Source organism: Halichoerus grypus, chromosome 12, assembly GCF_964656455.1.
Source record: "Halichoerus grypus chromosome 12, mHalGry1.hap1.1, whole genome shotgun sequence".
Lineage (NCBI taxonomy): Eukaryota > Metazoa > Chordata > Mammalia > Carnivora > Phocidae > Halichoerus > Halichoerus grypus.
The window spans coordinates 101,163,002-101,182,514 of NC_135723.1; the positions used below are offsets into that span (position 1 = coordinate 101,163,002).

Here is a 19,513-nt window from a genome sequence, read left to right on the forward strand (position 1 = left end):
AAGGTCGCATTGGCCGAAGCAAATCATGAGGCCAAGGCCAGATTTAAGAGATGGAGAAATAAGCTTTACCTCTTGATGGAATGAGGTACAATGTTACATCGCACAGAAGTGTGCATATAGGAATGAAGAGGATCTGTGGCCATTCTTGCAACCTACCACACTTGACTACTGCAGAGATACACGCTTATTTACAAACACCAACTCTAAGCATTTTATAAGTATCAAATTATCTAATGCTCATAACAATCCCATGAGGTGGGTACTGTTATTCCCACTTTACAGTTGAGGAAACTGAGGCACAAATAGGTTGAATAACTGCAGTAACTTGCCTTAGTTCATACAGCCGTTGGAGGACTCGAACCATACTGAGCAGCCCCAGAGTCTGTGCTCTTACCCACTGCGTTAGCCTAACTCTCAGTGGGGTACTGGTGCTATTACTACTACTACTAATAATAATAATAACAGTAGAATCTAGGAGCTGGATGGACAACTTCCAGCAAAATATCTGAGGAAGCAAGCTGACCATCATCTACATGGACAGTGAGCCCAGCAAAATGTATGTTCAGATGGATCATGTCCCTCTTGAGAATGAATCAAGAGTAAAAGAACAAACACATGAGCCCTATGAAGATTAGGCTAAATTGCTTTAGCTTCCTTCAATTTGATATATTTTTTAAAGATTTCTTTCTTTCTTTCTTCCAGAAGTGGGGAGGGAGGGCCAGAGGGAGAGAGAGAATTCCAAGCAGACTCCAGTCAGGGAGTTCAACATAGGACTCAATTCCATGACCCCAGGATCATGACCTGAGCTGAAACCAAAAGTCGGACATGCTCAACTGACTGCGCCACCCAGGCACCCCATGATTTTTGAGAAAGTTTTTTTTTTTTTAAGATTATTTATTTATTTATTTGACAGAGGGAACACAAGCAGGGGGAGTGTCGGGAGAAGCAGGCTTCCCGTTGAGCAGGGAGCCCGATGTGGGGCTCGATCCCAGGACCCTGGGATCATGACCTGAGCCGAAGGCGGACACTTAATGACTGAGCCACCCAGGCTCAGTTTTTTGATAAAATTTTTACTCTTGTACCTCTTTCATCACTTTGATTACTTTTGTTTTCTATTCTGTATGCCAGATTTCTTTTCTAATCAAGAAACATTTCAAACATATAATAAACAGTGATTTTCTCCAGTCTAATTATTAAACAGATATTAATGATCTTCCAAATTTCCTTAAGTTCTCACTTTAAAAAAAGAGAATAAAACATTATAGATAGCTAGTACCAGTTAGCTTTTGCTATATAACAAAGCACCCCCAAACAGTAGCTTAAATGAACAACGATGTAGTTCTCAATTTCAGATGAAAATGAGATCCAGGGGTGCCTGGGTGTCTTCGTTGGTTAAGCGTCTGCCTTTGGCTCATGTCATGATCTCAGAGTCCTGGGATCGAGCCCTGCATCGGGCTCCCTGCTCGGCAGGGAGTCTGCTTCTCCCTCTGCCTCTGCTCCTCTCCCCACCACCCCCCACTTGTGTACTCTCTCTCTCTCAAATAAATAAATGAAATCTTTTTTTTAATAAATAAATGAAATCTTAAAAAAAAAAAAAAAAAGAAAGTGAGATCCAGAGAGGATGTGTCTGATCATAAGCATGTGGCTGATCTGATAAAAGAACCTAATGCTTTGGAATTCTGATCTAACGGTTTTTCTAAGGGAAAAGGAATTCCATAGATATTTTTCTAGACATTCTGAGGGGCTTTTTCTGGTTATTTCTAAAGACATATAGAGGTTAGTTGCATGGGTCATTAGGTCTCATGTTATCAGGAGATGCATTTTCTTAAACATCATCCCTTCTGACTACCTGGGGGATATACTTCACCCTAAGTATTGTTCTTACAAACAATGTGAGTATTGTGTTCAGTGAAAGCCTTATTTCCTATTACTGTTTCCTAAATGATTAGGTGGATTTTATAAGAAATTGTCTATAAAACTGGGCTATATGGTCTTGGCCAGTCCGAACAGTGATTTTCATTGTAGCGAGCATCAGAATCACCTGAGGAGCGGGTTAAAATACAGATTTCTGGGCGCCTGGGTGGCTCAGTTGGTTAAGCGACTGCCTTCGGCTCAGGTCATGATCCTGGAGTCCCTGGATCGAGTCCCGCATCGGACTCCCTGCTCGGTAGGGAGTCTGCTTCTCCCTCTGACCCTCCCCCCTCTCATGTGCTTGCTCTCTCTCATTCTCTCTCTCTCAAATAAATAAATAAAAAATCTTTAAAAAAAAAAAATACAGATTTCTGGGCCCAGCCTCACAGTCCCTGGTGCAGTAGGTCTGGGTGGGCCTAAGGCTTTTGGATTTTGAAGTTTCTGAGTGGTATGATGCTGCTAGTTTGGGGACAATACAAGAATCACAGAATTAGAGTAAACAAAAAAGTCATGGCAAGTATACTATGAGATATGTAAGTGTGTGCACAAGACTTATCCTGTAAGCACATTGTGTTATTATTTATAATACTAAAAATTGGAAACTACCAAAATATCTGAATAATACAAAACTTATAAAATAACTTCACATACCATTAAATGAAAAAAACCCACAAGTTATCCCAATGTTGTGTACGTATGTGTGTATACACACGGACCTGGATTAATATTGACTAACAGACTATCAGGACAAGAAGTGATTTTTAATTTCTTCTGTGTACTTTTCACATTTGTTGATTTTTCAATGGGCATATTTTGTGCAGTAAAAAAGCTGTTAAAAATAAGTGTTATAAAGTGTTTTAAGTACAAAAAAGAGGAATCATTGAATTTAGCCCTGATTAGTATTTCTCTTGTTCCCTGCTGACATTCAGCAATACTTAGTCACGCTCAGAATATCGTTTGAGAATATTTGAAGACAAAATATCTTGCCATTTTTCATACACAGTCAGCATCAGAATTGGTCACATATGGGGCGCGTGGGTGTCTCAGTTGGTTAAGCGTCTGCCTTCGGCGTAGGTCATGATCCCAGGGTCCTGGGATCGAGCCCCGCATCGGGCTCCCTGCTCAGCCGGGAGCCTGCTTCTCCTCTCTGCCTGCCACTCCCTTTGCTTGTGCACGTGCTCTCTCTCACTCGCTCTCTCTGTCAAATAAATACATAAAATCTTTTAAAAAACAAACAAAAAAACCCCAAAGAACTGGTCACATACGAGGGGACAGAATCACTTGGTATTTGGAGAGCTGGCTCTGAGGCCAAACTTCCTGAGTTTAAACCCTGCATTCTCTATCACTGGGCAAGTTTCTTAAGCAACGTATATACTAGTTTCTTTATCTGTAAAGTGGGGATAATCACAGTACCTCCATTATAGGGTTGTTGTGAGGATTAAATGAACAACTTAAGAAATGCTAGCTATTCTTATGTTTGTAAAAAAAAATTCTGCAGTTGCCTTGTACTAGCAAACATACACTAATGTTTTCCGGTTTTGTCTAGATCTGGATGTGTGGAGGCCAACTCTTTATACTCCCCTGCTCTCGAGTGGGACACGTCAATAAGCCGCACTTTCCAAATCAACCTGGGCTTGAAAAAGCCGTGACATATAACAATCTCAGATTGGTGCATGTTTGGCTGGATGAATACAAGGTAAAGGAAGTGTCTCTGATTTGGAAAGACAAGCAAGAATACAGAATGGGACTTGCTCTAAAAGAAACCTGCTACTATCTTTCTAGATAACAAGTTTTGGGTTTTTTTTCTCTGTTTTCCTTAAATTAGCCTTCAGCCACTCATCTACCTTCCCCAGACCCTATTCGCGATTGGTTCATTCTAACCTATTACACTGGAGCATTACTTTTTAATTTCTAGGGAAGCTCAAGTTGCTCAGAAGTAAATCAACCACCATAGGAAGTTTGTTTTGTTTTGTTTTGTTTGTTTGGCCCAGATCTATTTTTCCCCCTAAGGATTGCCCCTCTGAAGCAAACACCTCTCCCTGCTCCCCTCCCCACAGGCAATTCTTTAGATTCTCTTCCTCTACTACCAAGTTCTCAAGGGATGCAGCTGCTATGATCTGGAGACCGCGCAAGAATCTCCACTATCTCTTTTCTACTGACAGTCAAAGATTTTTCTATCAAAGCCTTGCCCCTTCACCTGTGCACCTCCCCAAGGCTTCAGTCCCTAGCCAAGACCTAAAAGGGTGCACAGACAGAGAACACGTAGCTGTGGCCTCATTTGAAAGTTGTCCCTCCAGGATCCATGCACGAACTAATATGGCGGTAACTCCAACAAGACCTCATTTCAGATACATGGGGAGAAATATGTAAGAATCTCTCTATGATATTCTATGTTCTGGTCTTAATCTAATATTTCTTTATTATTTTAAATTATAAAAGTAATAATACTCTTTCTCTAGCAATCAGGGCAATGTGAATGAAAACCTCAATGAGATATTTCTACATAGCCACTTAGATTGGCCAAAATGTTTCAAGCCTGATAGGACCAAGTATGGGCAAACACAGGAATTCTCAGACACCGCATGTGGGAGTATTCATTATTACAAACTCACTTTGGAAGACAGTTTGGCAAAATCAAGTAAAGATCATGAATATACCATGATCCAGCAATTCTGTTCTGTGCATACACCCCAGAAAGGCATGCTTTTGTGCAGCAAGAACAAGTGAACAAGAGTGTTTACAAACAGCATTGTTGGTGTTAGCCAACACTAAATACAACCCAACTGTTCCTCAAGAGTAGAACAGATGAATGTGACGTATTTAATTGATATAATTCTATACAGCCATGAAAATGAACCAACCGTAGATACACATACAATAGTACAGTACACCTTAAAGACATAATGGTGAACAAAAGCAGCCAAACACAATAGAGCATATACTGATTTATTCCATTTCCTATTAAGTTAACAATGGGTAAAATTAAGCCATGTAATTTATGGGTGCACAGTTAGATAATCAAAGCTAAAAAGAAAAGCAAAGAGATGAATCCATAATCAAGATACCATTTAAAACCAAGGGAAAGCCTATGCTCAGGACGGGAAAGGCAGGGGACTTCGGGTGCCATTTATGTTCTATTTCTTGACCTAGTCAATATGACGGGGATTGATTTTTCAGCAATTCATTAAGTTGCACATTTAATTTTATGTACTTTTTGTATGCTTATTATATTTCCCGATTTTTAAAAGAAACTATTTTTTAAAAGGTAAAACATACTCATGTTTGAAAGTCATACAGTATTGAAAGAGTACTAAGTGAAAAGCAAGCTTTCTCAGACCATAGTTCGACCCCTCAGAAGTAACATTAAATTAGCAACCACTAAATCACTAAATTTAGTAATCACTAAGACTAATAGTTTCTTGTTAACACACATTTAAAAACAAATATATATCCTTTTACATAACTAGATTCACACAATATTTTGTTCTACAATTTTTCTACCTGTTAGCATATTTTATTTTAAAAATCTTATTTATTTATTTATTTATTTATTTATGAGAGAGACAGAGAGAGAAAGCATGAGTGGAGGGGAGGGAGGGGCAGAGAGAGAGGGAGAGCCGACTCCCTGCTGAGCAGGGAGCCTGATGAGGGACTCAATCCTCAGACCCTGGGATTATGACCTGAGCTGAAGGTAGATGCTTAGCTTGACTGCCACCCAGGTGCCCCTACCTGTTAGTATATTTTAAAAACATACTTTCAAAGTCTTTTAAAATCTGAACATATAAACATAGCATTCTTTTAAATATTTCCTTTGAATGGATCTTCTAAAATTGATCCCATTAATAAATAGCCCCCTACAGATAAACATTCTGATTATCTCAGCTTTTTATTAATCCTTAACATTGCTGAAATGCGCATCCTTTACACTATCTTTTTGTACATTTGTGCAGATATATCTCTGGAGTAAATCTCAAAACATGGACTTGCTGGGCCATGAGAGGTGCATTTTATATTCTGATGGATAATGTCCAAACTACCATCGCTATCACCAAATACATAAGTGCCTGTCTCCCCACAACTTTTCCAACCCTGATTTTAATTAAACTTTATATTCTAATCTGATAGGTTGGAAATTATTATTATTTTATGTTGCATTTATTTATGAGAGATCTTGAGCTTATTTTTATGTTTGTTGATTTTTTTTCTGTGAATTCTGGCCACAGACTTAAGCAGTTGACTTGAACACATCTAGGACTGAGTAGTTTACTGAATTTCACAGAGGATATAGTGACAAAAAGGTCCATCTAACCTAAAAAGCATATAATGTTTGGCATAAAATCAATGGATGTATGACCCGGAACACTGGAAACTGTAGTGAGTGACATTAGACAAGAGAGGGCTTCGCACAAAATGTTGTCTAAGGTCCTCTGCCTTTGCTCCCCAAAGGCAATACCCCCTCCCATCCTCAGGCCCATCCCCTGCATCGATCTGCCCTGGGAACTAGGAGTGGCAAGACATGATGGCAAAGACCTACAATGGTCAAGTGTCCCAGGGAGAATCCAACATGACATGCCCATAATACACTAGCTTGGAGAAGCAAGTTCCTTCTCTTGTTCAACAATATTACTGTACTATATTCTGGGCACTGGGAAACTCAGATGAAAATACAAGGCTTCAGTCTATTTAGAATATCTTTTTTAATATGGGGCAGACTGAATCCATTAGACATCTGTACTTAATACTGTCTTAAATCAGAGCATATAACAGACAAACCAGGTGTGGTGATAATAATGGCCAGTGCTGACATGACACCATGTGCCAGCCTTTTTTCCCCAGTGCTCTGCAGGTATTAGATGGAGGGTTCAGTCCTCACGACAACCTCATGAGGGTAGGGGCAGAGGCCACATAATAAATAACAGAGCAAGAATGTGAACCCAGGCTGTCTTCCCCCAGAGTCAATTTGCCGTTAGCCCCTACCCCATCTCCCATTTCTGAAACCATGGAAGTGTTGACTGGGACCAGGGAGTGAGGGTTTTGTCCTTGAGTATTGAAAGAGCAGGAGAAAGGGGATATATCACAACAGGTGTCTGGGATTCTTGGGCTCCTAAGAAGCAGGACCTGGATCCCTGGTTCCCTTCCTGGACCCCTCTACATCATCTCGCCAGTTTGTGACAGGACATACTGTGCATACGTGTGGGGCAGGTGAATCCCAGGTACTACGTGTGAGTGGCAGAGACCCTCACTCCATGGATGGAATCGGAAGGTCTTCTGTTTTTATTTTCTTAGTTCAGGTGATAGAAATATATACTCCTACGTTAGATATGACTTGTCTGGTTTAATGAAATGACTTTCTATTTCCATTTAGGAGCAGTTTTTTTTACGACGACCTGGTCTGAAATCTGTGGCCTATGGAAACATTAGTGAGCGTGTTGAATTGAGGAAACGATTGGGTTGCAAATCATTTCAGTGGTATTTGGAAAATGTCTTCCCAGAACTGGAGACATCTAAGGGCAGCCAATGAAAAGGAAACAAATCATTTTCATTAATGAAGGGCTAAAAAATCCCCCTAGGTCTTCAACACAGAGAAGAGTGCAAGTTTGGAACATCATGAAATGATGTGACATGCAGTAAGAAATACAACCAGAGTGCTCTAGAACAAGAGTGCCTTTCTGTCTTCTTTTAACAATAGTTCTTAACACTTTGTTACACATGCCACTAAATTTCTGGGGTGGCAAAACCTTGAACATTAGAAATCTACACGGTCACACAGTTAAGACTATCATACAATTGAGCGAGGTAAAGTGTATTCTCTTCATTATTTGCCAAACTCACTTGGTCCCATTAGACCACAGGGAATGCTCCACTCTTGGAGCCTTTGTCAGCTCCATTGCACTCCAGGCAGGTGACCTGGCCTGGTGGCCTTCTCAGTAAGACGTTCACAGAGAGCCTTGGTTGGTACGTACAACTGTGGCTCAACTGTATTGAGCTCCTCTTTTGCTGCCAGTGTAGATTTTGGTGCTGATTCCTTGCTTGGTTGGGTTCCTGAGTTTCTGATGTCCCATCCACTTGCCGTGGTGTCCCAGTCCAGTTCTCTAGGCCAGCCTTCCAGTTTGTGCCTGTCAGTCCTTTTGTCACTTGGAGACAGTCCTTCTTCCCTGCTTCTGATTTTGCCTTGTTCATATTTCTCCCCTCCTGTGGCTCTGGCCTGTAGCTCTCCTGATACTTCTTGGATTGTGTGCTCTGTTGCTAATCTATGTTCTGGCTAAGAACTGTTTAGCTGGGACTGGGGAAGAGGTAGCTAAGTTCCCCATCTACCCTGTGTGAACATACTTCCAAATGTCTAAAGTACTTCTTTTGGGTTAGAGGGATGGCTGTTGTGTTCACCCTGGTGAAGGTGGCTAGAAAGAGGACATATATTTAATTCACAGAGAAAATGAGGGAAATAACACATTGAAAGGAATAAAAGGAATGGGGGAGACTTGGGGTAGGATCACTAAACCTAGCACATAAGCTAGTTTTTACAGAAGGAGACAACTTATCTATTATGCTCACTCAGTCAACAATTGAGTGGTCCTCCAGGGCCAATATCCTTCTTGGTGCTGGGACGCAGCGGACGAGGGAATAGGAAAACATCCCTCCCTTCATGGGGAGTTTATATAATCTCCTTATACATATGTATTTAGTAAAATACTCTATAGAATCTATTGTTAGAACGACATGGGGAAAACCCAGGCTCATATATTACAGGTGGCCAGGGTAACTTGATTGAGCCTTTAAAAAGTCAATCTGGCAACACAAAATAAGCACCACATTATGATTATATTCTTGGCCCATATTTATACGTTACCTGCTTCTAGAAAGTAATAAAAAATGATTATAATAAACCCATGAATCTTAAAATTAGTGTAAAATACAAAATAGAAATCTGTAGCAGAAGGAAAAAAGAATTCTAGTATAAATAAACCATGATTTTGAAATAACTTTTTTCTAGTTTTGAAATCTGAGAATAATTTTTTTCTCTGGTAAGCATAAAGGAGGATGTTGTAAGTATCAGCTTTGCCAAAAGAAAAAGACAAATGTTCTTAGAGCCATGAAGCCTAATATTAGGTCTTCGTTTTCTTTTTTTTTCTCCTTACAGAGATAGCGGGCACACGTGCGGGCATGGGGGTAGAGGGGCTGGAGGAGACGGGCAGAGGGAGGGGGAGAGAATCTCAAGCAGACTGCCCGCAGAGCAGGGAGCCCGACACAGGGCTCGATCTAGACCCTGAGATCATGACCTGAGCTGAATCCAAAGGTCAGGCGCTCAACAGACTGAGCCACCCAGGCGCCCCTTTAGTCTTAGTTTTTTAATGTGAATGTTGGTTCAGGTACCAGATAACAATGTGAGTAAGTCTTAGAAATGATCTAGTATGTTCCTTAAACAACTTCTTCTGAATATTGACTCTGGAATAGAAATCAGAATAAACATCCAAGTATTGGTGTGATTGAAAGGAAATCCGTATTAGCCTATAGGTGGCAATTTTCTGTTTCATGTGGAAACTTAAAAATCTGATTTCTATCGTGGAGCTAGTTGAGAAGTAGCTGCTAACCCACTCAAAGCTATTCTCAAAACACAGTTTTTGGTATGATCAAATGTTCAGACAAGCCTTAAAGTAAGCCTGGGAGTTCTCTAATTAAAGCATACTTCTTGGAATGTAGCCTAAGACACACCAGCATGAAACTGAGCTCCCATTATGTTTCATGCACAGTGGTAAGTACTCTCAGTTCAACCACACCATAAAATAGGCCCTACTGTTATTGCCATTTCATAGATGAGAAAACCAAAGTTAGAATTTGCCCCGGGTTGGGGTTGCCAGTTTTAGCAAACAAAAATAAAGGATGCTCTGTCTTTGAAATTTGTATTTTAAATAAGCAATGTTTTGTTAGAAGTATATTTCACATATTCCACGGAACATACTTATACCACAAAATTGTTCTTTGTTTCTCTGAAATTCAAATTTCAGGCCATCCTGTATTTCATCTGGTAACTTTGGGGACAAACTAACACAGCCCATATAGTAGCAGAATCAGCCCAGTCTCAGACTCTGGGCTTCACCACAACGTTAGGCTGCAAAGAGCATTTTAGTCATTCTTCATAACAGTAAAACGAGCTAACCCAAACCTCAATGGCTAGAATTATACCATTATACATTAATTTGATGGAATAGCATATAAACCCGTTTAAAATAACAGGTAGAGGGCGCCTGGGTGGCTCAGTTGGTTAAAGTAACAGCTAGAAAAAAATTCCGTTCCAGAAGGCCAACATTCCAAGTATCCGACGCTATGGAGGGTCGGGAGCAGGTGGAGCAGTGGCCGCTCAGGCTCGGACCTGTTCCCGAGCACAGGGATTTCAAACTTCAGTTTGCGTGTGAGTCTCCCGCAGCTCCTGGTAAAACGCAGATTTCGATTCCTAGGTAGGTGTGGCAAGGGGCCTCCGATTCAGCCGTTCCAGCCAGCCCCCAGGTGACACCGCCGCGGCTTGCGGTGGCCGCTGTCCCTCAGGAGGCCTCACTGCTGCACCTGACCACCAGCGCGAGGTTTTCCCCCGGCTTCTGAGACGTACACCGCAAGGCCTCCACACTGGAACCCGCATTTCTTTGAGCAAAGCTGACGTTGCTCATCTCTTAATATGTACAAGCCCGCTTGTCCTTAAGGAGGCCTTTTATATACGAGGGAAAAATCCAAGCCGCCGGTCACAGACCTTCAGGGCCACCGCCAGGCCGGGAGCCTCACGAGCGCTCAAGACCTCGCGGGCGCCGCGGGGCGCACACGCCAAGCGCGGACGGTGACGTCACCCGCGCGGGGGGGGGAGGCGGTGGTGCCTTCTATCACGTGACCCTAAGGGCACGCGCGCTCGGTCCGAGACTGCGGCGCGGGCACTAGGCGAGCCCGGGGCCGCCACTGCGCCGGGTGCAGCGTTCCTTCCCGAGCTGCTCCGCCCGCTGTGGCTAATGCGGCTCGGACCCGGGCTGTGGCGGGAGGGAAGATGCCACGGCCCGAGTCCCAGAGGGCCGGGATCCTGCGCTGCCGGCGTCGGGGTGAGTAGCGCGCGGCCTGGCGCGGCGGCGTCTGAGCCCGCGCGGCCTCCGTCGTCCCCTCAGTGCCTCCAGCGAGCGGCTCCGGCGCGCGGCCCCGAGACCCCGAGGGCTGACGGCTGCGCCCGGAGCCTGGTGCTGCCGGCGGCAGGCTGCAGTGTCAGACCGCGCGAGCACGGCCCCCGGGGACGGGGTGTTGACGGAGGAACCCCCTGCGGGGTCCGGCGCGCCCATGTGGGCGGGGGCTGCGGCGGAGGTCGCGGAGCCGTGGGCCCGGGTCTCCCGCCTGTGTTTTCGGGAACGAGGGTCGGAGCCCTGCGGCTCGGTCTTCCCAGAGAAGAAAGTGGTGCGGCAGAAATGGTAACGGAAGATGTCCAACGCTAGAGAGGAGTGACTGATGCGCCCTCCGCTAGTCCTCCCTCCCCCCTCCTCCCTCAGTCCTCCCTCCGCCCTCCTCCCGCAGTCCTCCCTCCGCCCTCCTCCCCCTCCTCCCCTCCTCCCACTCCTCCCCCTTATCTCCCTCCTCCCCCTCATCTCCCTCCTCCCCCTCCTCCCCCTCCCACTCCTCCCCCTCCTCCCCCTCCTCCCCCTCCTCCCACTCCTCCTCCTCCTCCCCCTCCTCCCCCTCCTCCCCCTCCTCCCCCTCCTCCCCCTCCTCCCCCTCCTCCCCCTCCTCCTCCTCCTCCTCCTCCTCCTCCTCCTCCTCCTCCCACTCCTCCCTCGGCCGCCACAATATCCAGGCCGCGCGCATTTCCCGGGAAGGCTCAACAACTTGTATTTACACATGGCATTTGGTTGATGTGCCTCTAGTTTCTCTTTTATTTTTGTTTGCAATATACTTGTTGTAGAAATTGGGTTGTTTGTCTTGTATAATTTCCCACGTTCTTAAATTCCGTGGCTGTTGGATAAATCTGAAAATACCAAGTCCCTGTCCTCCAGGTCTGAAAGACTTCATCCTTTGAGGACTGTTAATATGCTCATGATAGACTAGTTTCGTTTATTTTTACCATCGGAGATTTGGGTCAGCATTCTTTTTTTACTTTGTATTATGAAAGCAATTGTTTGGTTGGTCGGTTTTCCAAATATAAGTGAAATTACGACTTTGAATGTGCTTTTCATAGTATTACTGTGCACTCTCTTACCCCAAATCACAGGTTTAGACCGGACTTTAAAGTGTGTTTGTTTTACTCCACTCACTTCTTTCCGTTTATCTAGAAATTTGTATGTCGAAATCTACTCTGCCTTAAGAAAAATAAAACTTCTCTCCACTCTCAGTATGTATCAGTTGAGCTTTTCAAGTTAAAGGTGGTGAAAGAGTAACCCACAGTTTTCACATCTTCTCGACAATTTCTGTGCTGTTTGTTCCTTGCAATTTGGGTTCTAGTTTTTTGCTTTTTTAAACTTTTTTTTAATTGTAAAATATATACAACATGAAATTTATCATTTTAACCGTTTTTAAGTGCACAGTTCACCTGCATTAAGTACTTTCACAGTATTGTGTCACCGTCCCACTATTTCCAAAACGTTTTAATCACTCCAAGCAGAAACTCTGGAACCATTAAGCAGTAACTTCCCATTTCCCCCTTCTCCCAGACCCTTTCTGTCTCTCAGTTTGACTGCTCTAGATACCTCATGCAAGTGGAATCATACAGTATTTGTCTTAATTGTGTCAGGCTTATTTCATGTATTGTTTCCAAATTTCATACATGGTGAGCATCCGTTAGAGTTCATTCCTTTTTGTGGCTGAATAGTAGTTTCATTTTTTGTCTATATCACAGTTTGTTTATTGGTTCATCTCTTGAGGGGCACTGGGGCATACTGGGGGGTTTCCACCTTTTGGCCACTGTGCATAGTGCTGCTATGAACATAAGGTTACATATATCTGTTTTTGAATCTTTGGGGTATATATGTAGGAGTGGAATTGCTGGATCATATGGTATATCTGTTCGACTTTCTGAGGAACTAACAAACCCTTCACATTTTTAAACTGCTTTTTTAAGACCTTCGTGCCTTGCTATGGCTAAATCTGATGGCCGCACCTCAACTGCTGCTGACTTGACCTCTAAATCTTTGTGACAGCTCATGTCCCTGGTCAGTACACCCTCTTGAGGGTCTCGATTTTGTGATCCTTCTCATGTCCTTTATTAGTACTTCCTTTTCCACCAGATTTTTAAATGTGCATGTCCCCAGAGGTTCAGTGCTTGCTCCCTAATCCATTACGTAAACCCTCTTCTGCTATTATTTCCATGGAACTTGAACTAAAATTTTGGTGTTTATTTTTAACATCGCTCTGAGGCTTAGATTTGAATTTCAAGCTAGATTTTTCCCCCCTTTGTCCCAAATACACTGCTGCTAGAATTTTCTCTTAAGATATATTTGCTTAAAGACATTAGTTAGCTTTTTTTTTTTGCATGCAGAACAAGTTAATTCTCATCCTCAGGGTCAGAGCCCCAGCCTCTCCTCAGAAGTAATTAATTACCTTCCACTAGTCTTAACCAGCCCATCTATTCATTATAGCCAGTCGTTCTACTTGCTATTCTGTTTGGAAAACCGAAAACAAATACATGTTGCAGTTTTCCAAGACTTGAACTTTCTCCTCAAAATATTTCAGTATTTGGCCATTGAAGTCTTATTTTTTAAAACCAAATTTAAATATCAGCTTCTAAAAGAAATTTTCTTCAAGTTTTTCATACAGTCTTTTTTTCATCTGTAACCCCACTTGTCTTACCTCCTGTTGGTTAATTTGAAGCAAATCTCAGGTATCATGGGATTAGATTATTTTAGCTGTATAAAATAAGCTCATTCTGACTTCTAGTCTTCCTTTTTTTTTTTAAGATTTTATTTATTCTAGAGAGAATGTGTGTGTGCATGGGCATGAGTGGGGGGCGGGGGGCAGGGCAGAGAGAGGGGGAGAGAGAATCTCAAGCCACCTCCCCACCGAGTGTGGAGCCCTACACAGGGCTCAGTCTCACAACCCTGAGATCATGACCTGAGCTGATGACCTGAGCTGAAACCAAGAGTCGGACGCTTAACCAACTGATCCACCTAGGCACTCCTCTAGTCTCTTTTTAAAATAAATTTTATTTTAGAATAGTTTTAGATTTATAGAAAATAGCAAAGTAGTACTGAGAGTTCTTTGATATCCCATGCCTAGTTTCTCCTATTATTAACAACTTAGCATTAGTATGGTATATTTGTCACAATTAATGAACCAATACTGATACATTATTTTTAACTAACATCCAGGATTTATTCATATTTCCTTAGTTTCTTTCTTTTTTTTCCCCCTGTTCTAAGGACATTAGGTAAAAACGAAGGGTCCCATCCAGGATACCACATTGCATTTAGTCATCTTGTCTCCTTAGGCTCTTCTTGGCTCTGACAGTTTCTCAGACTTCCCTTGTTTTTGATGACCTTGACAGTTTTGAGAATACTTGTCAGGTATCTTGTAAAATGTCTGTCACTTGGGATTTGTCTGATGTTTTTCTCATAATTAGATAGCATTTCCACTCCAGAGTGGGAGGACAGTGCCCAAAATGCCACCAGGTGTGGGTCCTAGCTGGGTGATTCAAGACCTCTATCTTAAATGGGACCAATGGCACAAATGTTTAAAGACCCCCAGCCCTGCCCAATTGGCCACCGACATCCTGTCGTCTGGGCACTGGCCATTACATTGCCCTAATTTCAACCCTCACTGGCTGATAAGCTTATGCAGTTCTTACTCCTCTCTGGTGATGCAGGGCCAAACATTAAATTATTGGGAACATACAACTAAATTTTCTTTAAAACAAGGCTTCATGTGTGTCCCCAACCTTTACTCTTCACAAGTGGATACCTCCTACGCCTCAGGAGAGCACCACCCAGTCATTTGCGAGGTGTGCCTCTGGGGACCACCCCCCCAGAATTTATTGAAAACTTGTGATACCAGTAAATGCTCCCAGTGGTGCAAGCAAACCTTAATCGGGACATCCCAAATCTGTGCGATCCTGTTCGATCCCCGACCCTCAGTTCCCGTACCCGGGAGAGCCACCCTTCAGGGATGGCTCCCTCCACCTGTGCCCAGTCCTGGCGATGACAGTGCCCCTGCCCATGAATCGCAGGACCCAGCCTCATATTGAATGCTGCCTGCACAGCCTTCCAGTAGAGCAGAGATGACCCTGAGGAGACTGATGGCAGTGGCTGATGAGGGCAAGCACTCCCTGGGACTTGGGTGCCGAACTGACTCCTTGTGACGATCCCACTGCATGCCATTTCGCAGAGCTAACCATGTGTGTACCCCAGGACGCTCTACTTGCTGCAGTGCTCGCTGCTCTAATGCGGGCGGTACTGACTGCCAAGCTGCTCTCCACTCACCTCTGAGCTTCGGAAGGCTCGGGATGTGTCGAGTCTCACAACCTTCGGGGGACCCCTTTCAACACTTCACTTAGTAGTTTTCCTTTGCTTTCCTCATTGGACTGGCGCACGTTGCATCCTACGGAGAGTTAGTGAATTTAATTTCTCTTGCCGGGACCCCTTACCGGCTGCAGGTGCCGCCACCACGGCATCCCCTCTACACCTTCCAGAACCACAGCTGCAGCGTCGCTTCCCTGTGCCCCCAGAAGGACCCTTTCCCATGGTCACCACTCAGGGCTCCATAATCTTCCTGTGCAAGCCCTCCAATAAACTTAATATTTGTATACAGTAGGCAGAAACTGGAGCGCATTTCTTAGGCCACCGTAATTGCTGGGCACATTACCAGGCTCAACAAAGAAGACTGTTTCTGGAGTTAGTGGCCTACTGGCTGATTATTGACCCGGTCCCATTTGCCCAGCAGAAGGCACCTCACATGCCCCTGCAGCTTACCTGGCCACTCCGTGATGTTCAGCTGCTCCCATGCAGGACACTTTGCAATGCAGTATGTGGCATCTGACTGGAGCCCCAACATGCCCTTTGTAATCCTCCATAGCTGCCCAGGTAACACCACCGCGTAGATGAACATGACCTACACCTCATCCCAAGGAACAGTTTTGGGCCTCACGGCCTAGCCATCCAGGGGGAACCCCAGCTTATTTCAGCTTCCCTGATCAGGCGGTTGGTGTCCGCTGTGGGTCCCGTGCCTTGGAGCCTTCACACATCTTCGCACTTCTCTTTCCTTAACCCCTAACATGCCGGCCTCCAGGCAGTCCTGTCTGTTCATACCAATATACTTTAATCTCCCTGGGACTACCCTTAATTACTGAACAGGACCTCTGATCTGCCTCTCTTTCTGCCCCCTCATGTCAAAAGTGTATGTAGTATTTATCCCCATGATATTAGGAGTAGGTCTGCCGCTGTCCCTCCCATGGGCTGGGCTAGTCGCCACTGCTCGGGGCGTACAACAACAAATCAGTAAGGCTGAACGGGTACAAATACTCCATAATCTCACCCAAGGTTTTTAATCAAATACCAATTTAAACTTTATCCAGGGGCTTTTATTTTCTTGGCTGGACCCCAGCAACTGGGGAGAATGGTTATGGACAGGATTTTGAATTTTTGTCTGTTGATATTGCTGATTGGGATTCTTGCTTTGTTTAGATGTTTCATGCGTTGGGTGACCAAAACCATTCCAGTGGCTTTTAATATCTCCACTGTCCAGATAGTACCTATGATTTTCCCTAAAGATTAATGCCTAGGCATCACGGGGTTAATTGTGATGAGAAAAACAACTTTTGAGAAAAGCACCTTTTAGGGAAAAATTTGTGTTTCTGAGTTGCTGCCTAGGCATTTTACATTTATGATAATGCTACTCACACCCAGAGTCTGGACATTTAGGTAGGGACTTGCGTTTAGGATGCCTGCCATAAATTAATGCTTTGTCTTTCCCAGGGCACCTTTTAAAATAACCACTTCAAGTGAATCTGGGGAAAGTTAGTGACCTCTGCCCCAACCACCTTAGAAGTAATAGCTGCTTGCTACTCTGCTCTCTATCTCCTGCTCCCTGGTAACCTGGGATGTAGGACTGCCCTTTCCCCAGCTCGTTGCACTCTATCCCCCTGTTCTGGGAGCTTTAAGTGATAAATCTTGTGACTCTACTTCCTTTGTGTGGGTATATTGAAATTCACCTTCAATCCAAAGGATGCTGGGGGTTTCACGTCCCCAAAGTGGGAGCTCAAGTGCTGAGGAAGTGACCTGCAGGCCTCCCCCTCCCCCCGTGTGGTAGGTTATGCCCCCTCATTCCTAATTCAGTGCACCAGCTCTGCTTCTCAGCACACCACACACAGTCATTGGCTTGTGGCCCTCTTCAATTTGAAAGCCTGCAACAGCAGTGGAGTTCCTCTTATGTTGCATTATTCTGATCTCCTGTTTTGTCTCCCTTTTGCACATTTAAGGATCCTGAGATTACACTGGGTCCACCCAGATAATCCAAGATAATCTATTTTAAGGTCAGGTGATAAGCAACCTTAATTCCTGGGATGTGGGTATCACTGGGGGACCATTATTCTACCTCCACATAGCATATCAGTTACACTTCTTGTAAAGAAGTTTTTGGTGGTCGCCCTAGAGTTTACAATATACATTTTTAAACTAGTTTGAATCTGCCTTCACGTAACAGTATATTGCTAGCATGTTGTACGGGTACCTTATTAATAAAGACCATCCCAATATTTCCCTCCCATTTCTGTGACATTGTTGTCATTCACTTACCAGTATGCTGTGATCACTCAGTATATTGTGACTTATGTTACTTTGCACATTTTCTTTTAAATCAATTAAGAATAAGAAAAATAAAATTCTTGTTTTTTTCTTCTCTGATGTTCTTTATGTAGATCCAGGTTTCTTACCTATGTCATTTTCCTTCTGCTTGAAGAATTCCTTTTAACATTTCTTGCAGGGCAGGTCTGCTGGTGATAAATTCCTCAGTTTTTGTTCAAGAAGGTATTTCTTCCTAACTTTTGAAGGATAATGTCAGTGGGCATAGAATTCTAAGGTGGGCAGATTTTTTCTTTCGTACAGGAACTGTTTCAGTCCATCTCTTGCTTGCATGATTTCTGAGGAAAATCCCACTGTAATTCTTACCCTTTTTTTCCTCTGTACATAAAGTTTTTTCCTCCCTGTGGCTTCTTTTAAGATTTTTGTTTGTCTTTTGATTTTCTGATTATGGTATACCTAGGTGAGAGTTTGAGGGGTATTTATTCTGCTTTGGGTTCTCATTAATTTTGGAAAGTTCTTGGCCATTGTTACTTCAGATATTTCTTCTGCTTCCTCTTTTCTTTCTTCTCCTTCTGATAATCCGATACATTATATGTTATACTTTCTGAAATTGCCCACAGTTCTTGGATGTACTATTTTTCTCCTCTTTGCATTTCCGTTTGAGAAGTGACCAGGCTCACTGCTTTTTTCTTCAGCCATGTAAAGGCTACTGATGAGCCCATGGAAGGCGGTCTTCATTGCTGCTACAGTGTTCTTGATTGTTTAGCCCTGCCTTTGGATTCTGTCTTAGAGTTTCCATCTCCCTATTTATATTTTTCATTTGTTCTTGCATGTTGTCTTTTTTTTTTCCATTAGCGTTCTTAACATATTATAGATAATTTATTATTTATTTATTTGTTGGGTGGGGGAGTGCAGGGAGAGGGAGGGAGACAATCCTAAGCAGCCTCCATGCCCAGCGCGGAGCCCGATGTGGGCTTGATCTCCCGACCCTGAGCTCATGACCTGAGCCAAAATCAAGAGTCAGACGCTTATCAGGCTGAGCCACCCAGGTGCCCCTAGATATTTTAAAATTCTGTTTGATGATCTCCAAATCTGTGTCATCTAAGTCTGGTTCTGATGATTGTTTATGGCTCTTCAGACCTTACTTTCGCTTGCTTTTTGGTATGCCTTGTTGAAAACCTGACATGTTCTATCAGTTAATAGGAACTGAAGTGATAGACCTTTAGTGTGTGGGTTTATGGTGATCTAGCTAGGGGTTTGGCTGTTTAATGTTTGCTATAGGTACAGATGCCAGAGGCCTCAAATTCTTCCAGTGTCCTTGTTTTTATCTGCCCTCTTGACTTTGGGATTTTCTGAGTGCCCTTCTCCAGAGAGTCTGTGTCTTGCAGCTCTTTCAGCTGTAACTCACCTTTCTTATATATGGTGAGAGTTCAGTCATCTGCAGATATGACCGTCACCAGTGTTTGCCAGTGGTGTAGCCTTTTTCCTCCTGCAACCTCCTCCCCTCCCTAGCTGCAGAATTCCCAGGCTGTTTCCTGGAAGCCGTGACCTTTTGTTGATCTTTTCCTCTTAGGTTTGACTGGAAGGCTAGCAGGGGCTGGAGTGGGAGGAGTGCCCTTTCCCAACTAGGAGAAAGCTCTGGCAGCGTCTTTTCCCCTGGAGCAAATGCAAATCCCTTTGCCTTGGAGGCAGCTCTCGGGTGTTGCACAAGGATTACTCTTTTCTTCCCGGGTCAGAGTCAGAGGGGATCTTTCTGTATCTCCACCTTCACGGTGAGGACCTGGCTGGTAGGGTTCCTGGAGGTAAAGCCCACAGAAGTGTAGGAGCCCCCCCCCCTTGCCGACTGCTTTCCCAGAGTT

The 19,513-nt window shown here is 43.8% G+C and overlaps 2 protein-coding genes across 4 annotated transcripts in view; both read left to right on the forward strand.

Moving 5' to 3' along the window:
* The window catches only part of GALNTL5 (polypeptide N-acetylgalactosaminyltransferase like 5), a 110,865-nt gene extending 103,314 nt beyond the window's left edge, over nt 1-7,551 (forward strand). Inside the window, exons 11-12 of the mRNA XM_078059770.1 lie at nt 3,458-3,607; nt 7,277-7,551. Of these exons, the coding sequence (XP_077915896.1) occupies nt 3,458-3,607; nt 7,277-7,432 (306 nt within the window). The 3' untranslated portion in view covers nt 7,433-7,551. The remainder of the gene's footprint in view (nt 1-3,457; nt 3,608-7,276) is intronic.
* A 3,246-nt stretch (nt 7,552-10,797) lies between these two features.
* Nucleotides 10,798-19,513, forward strand: part of GALNT11 (polypeptide N-acetylgalactosaminyltransferase 11) — a 58,444-nt gene continuing 49,728 nt past the window's right edge. For 2 of the 3 annotated variants that reach the window (XM_078059761.1, XM_036069052.2), the window contains exon 1: nt 10,798-10,988. The gene's annotated coding sequence lies outside the window, so the exon portion shown is untranslated. Of the gene's footprint in view, nt 10,989-11,154; nt 11,346-19,513 lie in introns of those variants that run through there. The other variant, XM_036069054.2, reaches the window with a different exon arrangement.